General features: G+C 34.8%; 2 protein-coding genes and 1 pseudogene across 2 annotated transcripts; 1 reads left to right on the forward strand and 2 right to left on the reverse strand.

Annotated features, from left to right (window-relative positions):
- Positions 1-1,908: 1,908 nt before the first annotated feature.
- Positions 1,909-4,790, reverse strand: LOC143539086 (methyl-CpG-binding domain-containing protein 2-like). Its single transcript, XM_077032504.1, has 4 exons — positions 4,297-4,790; positions 3,493-3,546; positions 3,236-3,414; positions 1,909-2,321 (listed from the first exon to the last, which is right to left on the reverse strand). Exons 1-4 carry the CDS (start codon positions 4,761-4,763, stop codon positions 2,179-2,181), a joined length of 843 nt encoding a protein of 280 aa, XP_076888619.1. The 5' UTR covers positions 4,764-4,790; the 3' UTR covers positions 1,909-2,178.
- Positions 4,791-4,892: 102 nt separating this feature from the next.
- Positions 4,893-6,947, reverse strand: LOC143539076 (pentatricopeptide repeat-containing protein At4g19191, mitochondrial pseudogene; annotated as a pseudogene).
- Positions 6,948-11,848: 4,901 nt separating this feature from the next.
- On the forward strand, positions 11,849-12,229 carry LOC143536212 (cucumber peeling cupredoxin-like). Its single transcript, XM_077030261.1, has one exon. It carries the CDS (start codon positions 11,849-11,851, stop codon positions 12,227-12,229), a length of 381 nt encoding a protein of 126 aa, XP_076886376.1.
- The last annotated feature ends 839 nt before the right edge of the window (positions 12,230-13,068 follow it).

Consider the following 13,068-nt stretch of genomic DNA (forward strand, 5'->3'; position numbering starts at 1 on the left):
TCAATACATTCACTTTATTCAACTTTAAATCTTCTAATATTCTATTAACTCAGAATAATCACTGTAATTTGATCTTGCTTTAAGGTTGGTATGTATTTGTCATTTTTCTGAAAATTACATTTATATGAATGAAACAAATCATTTTGTTATATTTTAATTTTCAGTTTTATATGTTGCTTGATTATACAATTATTAATTGTAAAATATAAAATTAATTAAAAATTTGTCATACACAGAATATTAATGAAAATAAATTTATCATGATCAATCAATTTTAAATTCTAAAGATTGTAAAGATTATTATCTAATCAAAATCCAGGTAATCTGGTTTTTAGGACAATAATGATTTTTGGATAAACATGGGCGGATGATCTCAAATGACATCATAATAATTGATTAAAATATATGATATTTTATGTATATAAATATTTTTTTTAGTTTCATGAACACATTATCATTTATCTATGGTTGGTATGTATTTGAAGAACCTTACTTGTCACCCGAAAGAGTTATAAGCAAACCTATATGTTACCTTATCAAGAGTTACAAGCAAAAATGCACTAAAGATTTTAATTTTTTGATAAACAATGTATACCGACCAATACAACCACAAATGTAGTGTACAAGAAAGGTTACTTATTTGTAACATATTTGTTTAATCTTAGTTATGTGCTTTCTGTACATTTAATGTAAATTGTAATTGTATTAACAACATATGATCATGCTGTTGATTGTGTTTCACTTAATGGTTTAAGTTTAAAATTTTTATCAATTACCCGTGTAATACACGGGTCTTAAACTAGCATATTATAAATAAATAGTAGACTATAAATAAATTTTTATCAATTACCCGTGTAATACACGGGTTTTATTTATTTTCACTTTTTTAGTTATTAGTTTCTATCATATTCAAATTCTAACATACTTTTGATCACCAACATACATAATATTCCATAATGCATCTTTTAAGAACCTTAAAAATGCGTTTTCGCTTGATATACCAAACAAAAAGAATGTTTATCGATACATGTAGTGATCAACTATCGAATGAGAGCGACAAAAACAATTGGTGCAGATATAATCTTATTCTATTCTTACCAAGACACTATTCATATATGTGATATTTGAAGTTGGTTATATATAAAATGAACTTATTTGAGTTGTCACAATTGCATAGTGATTATGTATAGCATTATTATATAGGGTTCTATACATAATAGACTATAGGAAATAAACCAGAAACAAACTCTAGAGAAACCTAACTCGGGCCGGTTGACTAAACACAACTAAAACCTAGCAATGCAAATGAGCCGAGCAGCTCGCAAGCTACTCAAGATCGGCTCATGAAAAAGCTCGAGCGCCGAGTTTAATCAAGCCCAAGCCTAAAAGTAAGCTCGTTTAATAAATGAGTCTGATCCCGAGCTTCATTTATCGAGTTCGAGCCAACTCTCGAGCCTAAACGAGCTTGTCATTTATATAATTTTTTAGTATATATATTTAACAATTATATATATATATACATATTATTTTTATGAAAAAATAACTAAATAATATATATTATTTTATACATAAAATTATAATTGAAAAAAAAATCATAAAAATAAATTTGAATATATAAAAATATATTCAAATAGAGCTGAGGGTCTCACTGGAAGCCACCTCTTTATCCATGTGGATAGAGGTACGGTGTGCCTACATCCCACCCTCCCCAGACCCTACTTTTAGCTATGCTATTGGTGGGACTTTACTGGGTATGATTGATTGATTGATTGATATATATATATAAAATAATTAATAAATATTAAACGAGCCAAGCCCGAGCTTGAAAATCTACTCACGAGTCAAGCTTGAGCTTTGAAAATAGAGCTCAAAACAAGCCCAGTCGAGCTTGAGATCGGCTCGGCTCATTTGCACCCCTACTAAAACCTAATACTAATAATCTGATATATATATTTAACAGTTACCTTTTAGATATGATAATTATATAACCGGTCTCATAATATTTTGTCTCTTAACGGGTCGAACGATATAGTTGGATAAACAGTTTAAATGAATCAAAGGGGTCAAAACTTACCCAAAAATTGTATTCAAAATGCATGCAACCACAAATCTTTAAACAAAAGTTTTGTGGCTGTCAACATAGTTTCAACCCATCTGACCCATCCATTTTACCATTCTCTACATGTCATGATTATGCATATACATCAAGTCGAAACCGTGTGAAGGGGTACTCAGTTCACTCCTTGCTTTTTTTGAAGACGGGTTCATAACAAGCTGCAAATCCATGCTCGGCTCTGGACCCGGTAATGACAATGTTGTAACTGTAACAAAACAGAAAACGGGTATATGTTATAAAATTGTTTTCACTAAATAATCGACTAAATCCACCTACCAATCATGTTAAGTAAGAGTGCACGAAACCGAGATAACCGATCCGTAACCGACACAATTGAACTGAATAAAAAACCGATGGCTTGGTTTTATTTTTTTTAACAGCCGACTTCGGTTTCAGTTTTGCTATCAAGCAACACGAAAAAAAAAGAGTAATTTACAAGAAAATAATAAATGGTGTAGTCCTAAAATTTTAGATCCACATGTGTACTAATCAATTAGTCATTAATCAACAAAGTATTTTAGGCCCAAAGTTTCAAGCCCACATGGTAAAACCAAAACCGAACCGAACCCATTGTGAAAACCGAAAGATCGGAAACGAACGGTTTTCAAAACCGCCAAAACTAAATTTTCGATTTTTGGTTCGTTTTGAGCCAAAAAGCCGAACCAAACTCACCTATACACACACCTATTAAGTACTAAATATAGGTATGCAAAAAGGTTATAGCTAAAGACAGTGAGTATGACCCGTTTTGCTCAAAAGAAAACGGGCCAAACGGTCAAAAGTTGTCTAAATTGTATTTTTAATGCAAACAACACTATCTATAAAATTTTAAGAAATTGGGCGAACAATTATATTATTTCAATCCAATTACCTATGAACGAGTTGAGCTAAAAAATTTAAATAAAAAAAAGGGCCAAACGGATTTACAGTCCCAAATATTTTCAAATGCACAAAACCTAAATTATGCAATTATATAGTTTGAGTAATCATATTTTACACATTAGCCTACTTTATAAACAAAGTTAAAACATGAACAAAAAGTGTTTGTGACCCAATTCAACGCAAACCCAATTTAACCCGTTACCCGACCCGCCCACGAGCAAAATAACATTTTAATACCTGGTGAAGGCTCATTAGATTCAGGCATTCTCATATCATTACCATCTGGTAATGCAGCGACGCTAGAAGAGCGTTTTCGACTTCGTACATAGTTTTCCTGTAACGGTTTTGGAACCTGAAATGAAAACTGTGCTAATGTCACCCCTTGTTCTACATATTCTGGATGTGCAATTAAGTACCTGTTTAATAAAGATAATTAGTAACCAACTGGACAGTAAATCAGATACAATTTTAAAATGATTCGGTACAAAACATACTTTTCAATATCGCATATCGACCGCAGTACTTTGCCTGATGGTGCCGTGTAATATCTGATTACCATAAAAAAACATAACAAAGTTACATTAGTAGAAGTTTATAATAATATTATGTTAAAGCCTTAAAAAAATAATAGTACTGGACTCGGTTTTGCTTATCTCCAGGTCAAAGCAAAAAAATTAGCATATGAGAATGGGTCAAACGGGTCAAGTCGAATTCGCACACATAATACTTTTATGCATAAAAGTAAATTTGAGAATGTTGACCCGTTTATTTACAAACGGGTCAATTAGGGTAATGTTATTTTTATATCTGGAATGGATCAAATATTAAAAACCGAGCGGGTCAAATCAAAAAGTTAGCATAAAAGAGAATGGGTCAAACGGGTCAAGTCAAAATTCGCCCACATTATAGTTTTATGCATAAAACTAAATTTGAGAATGTTGACCCGTTTATTTACAAACGGGTCAATTTGGATAATGTCTTTTTATGTCTGTAACGAATCAAATCTTAAAAATCGAGCAAAAAAGATATAAGTTAAATAGATTGAAAGATGCCTAAAATGCATAATTTAATTGCATACAAAGTTCTAAATCATAGTGCGTTACAAATTAGATTACTATAGTTTTTACAACCATATTTTTTAAAAATTATTTAACTTGAATTATATAAATAGCGTGTAAATATGATTTTTACAAAGTAATTTTTTTATCCAAATTTTAGTCAAAAAGTGTTTCGGGTCAACTTGACCCGCTTCAACCGGACCTATTTGCACGTCAAGAAAGAACCGAAAAGAATCATACATATCACCAAACTTTGTGCCTCCTTCGCCTCTAATTCTCAAATCCCTGTGCCACCCGGGCGGGGGCTGCACGATATTGGGCTTATCAATGGCCCAAAGCCTGCTTCCATCGGGCTCAACATCAGACGGATTATCACATGAAACATCGGGCCGCCATTCATGAGCTGTTGCACACACAAAGGGCTTTTCTATAACATGTTCCCTTATCTCCTCATACTTCTGTTGGGTCGGAATAAATCTCCATTTGAAACAGTTTGCACATTGGACCGTGAAAGCACCGACAGCTGGCAGTATTCTTCTTCCAACAGGTGGAGATTCAAATGAAACCGGGACCGGGTAATCTTCGATTGGAGATGACCCGTTAACAGACGGATCATAAACTACTATTTGCTGGTTTGACTCGTTACAAGACCAGGCGTTTTCGTCTTCTGAATCAGAGGATGATAGTTCAATAACCGAAGGCTGCATTGGTGCAGATTGAGTCTACCTGATGCATACAATAATAATGTTTATTCAGTAATAAAACACCATTAAGAATTAAGATCATCCCTCCCAAAATATCCAAAATTAAAACTTTTTACAGATCCACGGGTGAATGTGACCATATGAACATTGCCCATATGGTGTTTGATTGCCTCAAAGACGTATCATGCCTCAACATACATTGCAAATTCCAAAATCTTCTAAATTTGATACATCCAATTCATCTTTCAACTGTAAGCCTAAACCGTCTAAAACTTCATATATAACCGCACCCTTAGGATGACACCGATCTTCAACTGTAAATTTAACACTCTTCCCGCTTACTTGAACAACACTTTCTCCCGGATACTTTTTCACTTGATTCTTTTTCATCATTTTTCTAACATCCATAACCCCATCCCAACACCCGACCGATGCATAAATATTAGCCATTTCCACATAAGGCGCTGCAGCCTGCGGGTCCATTTCAAAAAGGTAACGAGCCGCAAGCTCACCGATTTCAACATTATTATAAACTTTACAAGCACTTAACAAAGATGACCATATGCCAACATCAGGCTCTAAAGGCATACTTTTAATAAAATCCAACGCCTCGTTTATCTTCCCACCGCGCGCAAGAATATCAGCTATGCAAGAATAATGGTCGAGTCCCGGATCGATTTTATAAACTTTAATCATAAGATCATAAATCTCCCATCCCTTTTCGATAAAACCTCCATGATTACAAGTTTGAAGAGCCGCAAGAAACGTTATGTGGTTCGGTTTTACACCTAACTTCAACATATTATCAAAATGAGCCAATGATTCTTCAAACTCTCCGTTTAAAGCACATCCGGAAACCATCGAAGTCCAAGTCACAACGGTTCGTTCGCGCATTTTATAAAAGATTTCACGAGCCTCTTTCAAGCTTCCACATTTCGCATACATGTCGATCAAAGCATTCAATACCATTAAATTATTCGAAAAACCGTTTAAAGTTGCATACTTTTCGACCCATTTTCCAGTTTCAAGAGCTCCGGTTTCTCCACAACCGCCAATTAAATTAATTACGGTAACTAAATCAGGCTTCACGCCATCGGCTTCCATCAAGTCAAACAAAGTCAACGCTTCGTCGAGATCGCCTTTTTCGGCATAACCGCCGATCATAACCGTCCATGATACACAAGTTTTGATAGTCATGTTATCAAATATCTGTCTTGCAGCGTTAATATTGTTACATTTCGAGTACATGGAAATAAGAGTGTTAAGTGTAGTTATGTCCAAATCACAGCCCGTTTTGATTCCGTGACAGTGAATCAAACTACCATAAAATATTGCTTCGTGTTGGTTGATCGAAGAAAGTAAGTTAAGTACGGTACTTAAATCCGGTTTAAACCCGTCACAAAGCATCTTTTTGTAGAAACTAATAGCTTTTAAATGCTTACGAAAGTATGCATATCCCGCTATCATAGAATTCCACGAAACAACCGTTACGAAGACGCGATCAATCCCGTTAAACACCTTTTCAGCCGAATCCAAGTCTCTAACTTTCGAGTAACACGAAACCCACGTGTTGGAAACCGAAACATCCAAATCCACCCCGATTCGAATCCCAAAACAATGAACAGCTTTCAAAACCGTAACACCTTCACTACCCTTAACCGACTGAGATATCCCAATAACCGTAAGCGAATCGGGCTTAACTCCTTCACCTCTCATTCGCTTAAACAACAACAAAACCTGCCCAACAGCACCCGACTGAACCAACCCCAAAATCAACACGTTCCAAGACGCAACGTCTCGTTGAGGCATTTTATCAAACACTTGGCGGGCAATGTTTACACAGTCACATTTAATATATGCATCCATCATTGCTGTTTGCACGTACACATCTGAACTAAAGTTTGATTTCAAAATATGCGCGTGAACGATTTGGGTGTTACGGATATTATTAAGCTTCCCGCACGCTTTCGCGAGGATCGGGAACGTTAAATGGTTCGGTTTGAAGGTGTTTTGCAGCATTTGGTGAAAGATAATAAGGGGTTTGTGGTATTGAGATTGGTTTATAGCTTCTCTTAATAACTGGTTCCATTGCCTAATTGTTGTCTTTATCATATTATTATTCGAAATCAATGTTTTCTGCAAATTAAAATTTGGAATATATATAAAAACCAAGGGTGTGTATGAAACCGGAAAAACCGAACAGAAATAAAAACCGAGGGTTTGCTTTTATGTTTTTGGAAAAACGGAAGTTATGGTTCGGTTTTGGTTTTGCATGTAATAAAAACTGAACTGAACCAAATTTATAGACTTATAAGAATTTAAAAAATATGTAACTTAAATATTTTAGCCCAAACGTTTAATATATAATTATTTGGTCCAAATTCATTATTTCAGGCCCAATTTTTTTTATTTTGGCCCAATTTTTTTTATATCGGCCCAAAAGTTTCAAGCTCATATGGGAAACCGAAAAAACCGAAACCGAACCCAGACCTAAAACTGAAAATACCAAAGCCGAATGGTTTTCATAAATCCAAAAGGCGAAGTTTTGGCTTGCGGTTCGGTGACCCAAACCATTACCCCAAAAAAATCCCCAAATTATCAAGCTCAGATGGCAAAACTGAAAAAAAAAACGGAACCGAACCCAAACCTAAAAACACCAAAACTTAATGGTTTTTAAAAATCCAAAAGGCGGGGTTTTGGTTTGTGGTTCGGTGATCCAAACAAATAGCCAAAAAAATCCCCAAAGTTTCAAGATCATATGGCAAAACCGAAAAAACTGAAACGTAACCCAAATCGAAAACCGGAAAAACCAAAACCAGATGGTTTTCACAAATTCAAAAAGAGAAGTTCTGGTTTATGGTTCACTTTGGTTTTAGCACAAAACCGAACTGACCAAACCAATAAACCAAAAAAAACCCCAAATTTTCAGACTCGGATGGCAAAACCGAAAAAACAGAAACCGACCCGAACCCAGACCAAAAACTTAGAAAACCAAAACTGAACAGTTTTTACAAATTCAAAACCGACGTTTCGATTCAGTTTTGGCCCAAAACCAAACCAAACCAATAACCCAAAAAACCCCCAAATTTTCAGACTCAGATGGCAAAACCGAAAAAACTGAAACCGACTCGAACCCAGACCAAAAACTGAGAAAACCAAAACCGAGCAGTTTTTCCAAATTCAAAACCAACGTTTTGGGTTTCGGTTCGGTTTTAACCCATAACCCCAAAACCCCCCAAATTTTCAAACTCATGGCGAAACCAAACCCAACCCAAAAAACTGAAAATAACCAAAACCGAACGGCTTTCACAAACTCCAAAAGCTAGTTTCAGTTTCCGGTTCGGTTTTAGCCCAAAACTCAACCAAACCCATAACCCATAAAACCCCCCACAAATCCAACAATATGCCAAGATTATTAAGTCATAGATTCACCATTAAACTCCTATACATACAGCCATAAAGGAATCTATTATAATTTAAACCACATGGAATATAACAATATATGATCAAGAATATATGTACGGAAACAGACAAAGTGCAAGATTTTATTTATATATTTATAAGATTTGTTGGATAGTAAAGAAAGGTTAGATGCTTACCAGTCAAGATCTGATTTAAGGTTTTGAGAGTTAATGCGTTAAGATTTAAACAAGTACAACAAGGTTTTGTTGTTGTTTTGTTTCACCTGAGTTTGACAAGTGTATAAAGGTTTTGTTTTTATTTTTGTAACTTTTTTTTATCATTAGTTTTTTACTCGGGTAGCCCAGTTGCAAAACGGGAAAATTGGTTTTAAATAATCCCAGCTATGGCCTATTGATAAATATTTATCTCAACTTTATACTTGTCTGCTTGCAGTACCAACTACTTGTGCATTTGTTTTTAACGGACCACGACTAACGGATGTTAACTCCGTTAGTCTTTGTCTGATGTGGCCATCTCAGTTGGCAAAAACTTGATTACGTGGAACACGACATAGAGGCTGACTGTGTATTAGCAGACCAGTCATAATAATAATAATAATAATAATAACAATAATAATAATAAAACCCTAACTCCCCACCCATTTCTTTCCCACAACCCAATCACATTCGTCTTCCTTTATACCACCACCCAACCATAATCACCCATCAACCACCACCATCGCTTCCACATGCGATTAATTGTGAGCCGAGCAGATTTGGAGGAGTGTACCAAGCGCCGGGGCTAAGGTTTTACCGAGCAGATCTGGAGAGGTAGGTTTGATATAAATTAGGCTTTTGGTAAGGAATTGAATTTGGGATTTTTTGATCTTATAATTGACTGATTGACGAGAAGGTGGTGGTGGTGCTAGGGTTTGGTGGCGGCAGGTGGTGGTGGTGGTGGGTAAATTGCAGGGGAGAGAGAGTTCTACCCTAACATGGTGGTGGTGGTGGGTTTAGAGCATATATGGGTTTTGTAAAACTCCGGCAAGATTAGGGCAGAACTCCGGCAAGTTGGGGGTCGGAGAAGATGGCTGGAAGATGGCCAGTTGCAGGTGGTGGGTTCCAGTGGTGGTTGCTGTGGATGGGATTGGTGGTGGTTGGGGTTCCGGCGATGGTTGCAGGGGTGGTGGACTGGTGGTGTTGTGGTGGCTGTGGGTTGTAAAGAGTATTAGGTTGAAGATGGTGATGATAACATATACCTTATACACAGTCAGCCGCCACGTAGACGTTCCACGTAATCTGATATTTGACAGCTAGGATGGCCACGTCAGAAAAAGACTAACGGAGTTAACATCCGTTACTCGCAGCCCGTTAAAAACAAATGCACAAGTAGTTGGTACTGCCAGCAGGCAAGTGTAAAATTGGAATGAATATTTACCAATAGGCCATAGTTTGGATTATTTAAAACCAATTTTCCTGCAAAAAGTGATCGTAATTAGTAAACATTGTCCCAAGCCCACTATTTGGAGAAAATATGTCGCCCGAAGGCCCACTGGGGTAAAAACCATGTTGGGATCAAATTCAAACTTGAGACATGCGACCTCTATCATAATTCTTTACTTCCTTTTCAGTATCAGTTGAGCTAAAGCTTATTGACAAATTGGGCTAAGGTGTCATTTAATCGTTATTTGGTCAAAATCGGTTAATGTTAATAAATGTATAAATAAACTTATGTGTATATGAAAATTTACATACAAATTTCAACCCGATTAATTGCTAGTTCCTATCATACTGTCCGAATAGCGCCTAATGATTTCTACAACATTTTTAGAATTCATAACATGACAATTTTATATTTGTACTCTTTGATAGAAAATTGGTATGGGCAAACTTACCAAAATTTAAAACATTTGTTGCATAGTAAACAAATAAACATTGCTTTCAAGGAAAGATATGAGCAAATGATTGGAGCTTGAGAATTGAGATAATGCGTTAAGATTTGAAGATTGCAATGGGGGTTTGTGTTGCTGTTTGTTACATCTTTGTAGAATGAATAGAAGACACAAATGTGTGGGGACATGTCTTATATTATAAACCATAAAGGTACACGTATATACCTAATAAATGAGTAACTAGTTGTGACACGTCTGACATGTTATAGATAGAGAGCTCAAGATTCTTTTTGCAACTTTTCTTGATTCACGCCTTTGTATTTTCTTAACTCAAAAAAGTTAATTCAAGAAAGACAATAGTAATAAGTCACGTCTTATCTCAAAATATCGTTTTATAATTTCTAAATCTGCATTGCTAAATATTTTATATTTCTTTTATTTAACTCGTATAATACATGGAGCTCTGACGTAGCATCAACATAAATAAATATATTATTATCGATTTGATACGTATTAGATTATAATCAAAGACCAACTCACTCAAACTCAGTGGCAGACTTTCTCCTAAGAGACTGGAGTCACGGAAATACAGTCTTTTTTTTTGTTTATACGACGATGTATATACGAGTTTTTCGTGTGACACCGTTGTTTTTCTTTTCTTTTTTAATGTTCATATGGTGAGCCCATTAGTTTTTTTATGAAAGTCCTTTATAGTTTAAAGCTCACTCTTACTAAATGAACTAATTTTTTTTAAAAAGGCCCTTAATTACTAATAAGCCCATCACTCCCACTTAATAAGCCCAATTCCCACTTAATGCACATTTCAAATTCAGAAATCGAACCATTGTCCATCGAACTACAACAATCCAACATAAGTGGTCGTGCATTTGACGATTGAACATAAATAATAGCATTGTTTGATTGTTGATTAATCTATTTGGGTCTTGTTTATGGTTTTTTAGTTTATGAATTATGATTATTAGTTGAGTATTGTTTGATTGTTCATTGTTGCGATTTTTTTATGCTTTGTTAGTCTATGAATTAGGATTATTAGTTAATTATTTGTTGGTTTGTTAAAACATGAATTTTATGTATTATGTAGAGAATATTAGTCAATTATTATGAATTTGATTGCTAAGTTTATTGGTATTAGTCTAGAAATTAGGATATTACTTACTTAATTGTCGATATGTCGAACCATCAAACCTTGATTTATCATCTTCAAGTAGTATATCCCTAATATTAGGTATTAGGCATCGTAATTATATTATGTGACCAACCAGACCCAACCCGAACTGTTAAACTGGCCTAGTATTTTTTATGTTCGGTTCTATGAAATTGGAGCATCTAAAAACAGTGACTCTAGTACTAGGTCTCAAATAGTATGTACTTAATTATGTAGTTATATCTAGAGTTAGCATTCATTTTTTGTGTGCAATATTGAGTAATGTCTTCATAAGATATTTCTAATCGAGTTATTTTTATAAACAAATTTCACATTTTAGGTTGAACATCTAACCAACATTCGAATCCGTCGTTAGTTTTACACCAAAGCATTTAAGTTCTCTTAAACGGATCTTGTAGGATTCTTAATAATCACGAAAACATAAGATTAATCATTTAGTTTTCATGTCACATGAACATGTTTTTTTAAATAGATTACTACATCATAACTTAGGTGTGAATTCAATATCGAAAACAAGAACTTCTTTTATACCTCCACAAATTTGAATCAACTCTATTAAAAGGTTAAACCAACAAACCTTCATCCAATCAAGTATTTCTGGGATCAAATATGAAGTTAAATCTTATGATGGTTATTGTCATAGTGATGACATACATGAATATGGTTCCCACAATGTTGTCTTATCATATGCATTTAGTTGGTGGTAAAGCTTGGGATGTGCCTTCTAAGCCCAACCATTATGAAACATGGGCTAAAGGAGTGAAATTTGTCATAGATGATATTCTTGTGTTTGATTTTCTTACCGGAAACCATACCGTTGCAGAAGTGCCAAAGACGGTATACGACACATGCAACACCACTGCCGTCGAGAATGTTACGACATTGGGTCCCACCACGGTTACCTTGTCACTTGTTGGCATACAATTTTTTATTTGCACAATTCATTGTAAAAATGGTCAGAAAGTAGCCGTCGATGTCAAAGAGTCCTAGTTTCTAATTTTAGTCTGTTTTCTACGATAAAAGCTATGAATACAAAGTTGAGTTAAATCGAGTAAGAGCAGTGTTTTTATTTTATAATGACCGACGAATAAAAGCCCGGCTAGGGTATCCCGATGGCAAAAGGCATCTCCATATGGTTGTGATCGCAAACATTAACGCTAGGTAAGAGTCGTCTTGTAGCCTAAATTTAAACACAAGCATTGCTAAATGTCGACAATCATTAAATATCATTTAATCCTTTTTTTGTCCAATCATTCATGTATCTTCATAAACCATTTGTCATGAACAATAGCAAAATCTATGATGACTGGTAAGGATGATTAACGATTTAGTACTCTTAATATATCATAACATGCTATGTATGTGTACAAACCAAATGACTCATATTCTTTTAGAATTGAATGGTTTGTAAAAATAAAAGTGTTTTAAGGTAGGCACTGAAAAACTATCAAATCTAGGTAGTCTGCTATCTCAAATAGCACCACAACTAACCAACAAACAGTAGATGGCAACTTGGGTTCTGGTCATATATCAACATCTTGGGTTTCAATTATATTTTTTTTGTGTTCTGCCTTCAAGTTTGCTACTGGCATGAGCGGACTTACATAGTCCTCACCAAAAAATTGTTGAAATCCGCTACTTGAGATAGCGAACTACCTAGATTTGGTTAGTTTTTCAATGCCCACCTAGAAATACCTTGGTTTTCAACAAAAAAAAACACCTACTTTTAAAATAAATTTAACAAACACTAACTTAACATGCTTAATTACAAATCATGACCCAATAAGCTTATTATAAACTTAACTATTGTATTTTGACTCAATTCTTAA

This window comes from Bidens hawaiensis, unplaced genomic scaffold, assembly GCF_021521415.1.
Source record: "Bidens hawaiensis isolate Kalapana, Puna unplaced genomic scaffold, B.hawaiensis_p1.1 tig00000780_1, whole genome shotgun sequence".
Classification (NCBI taxonomy): Eukaryota; Viridiplantae; Streptophyta; class Magnoliopsida; order Asterales; family Asteraceae; genus Bidens; species Bidens hawaiensis.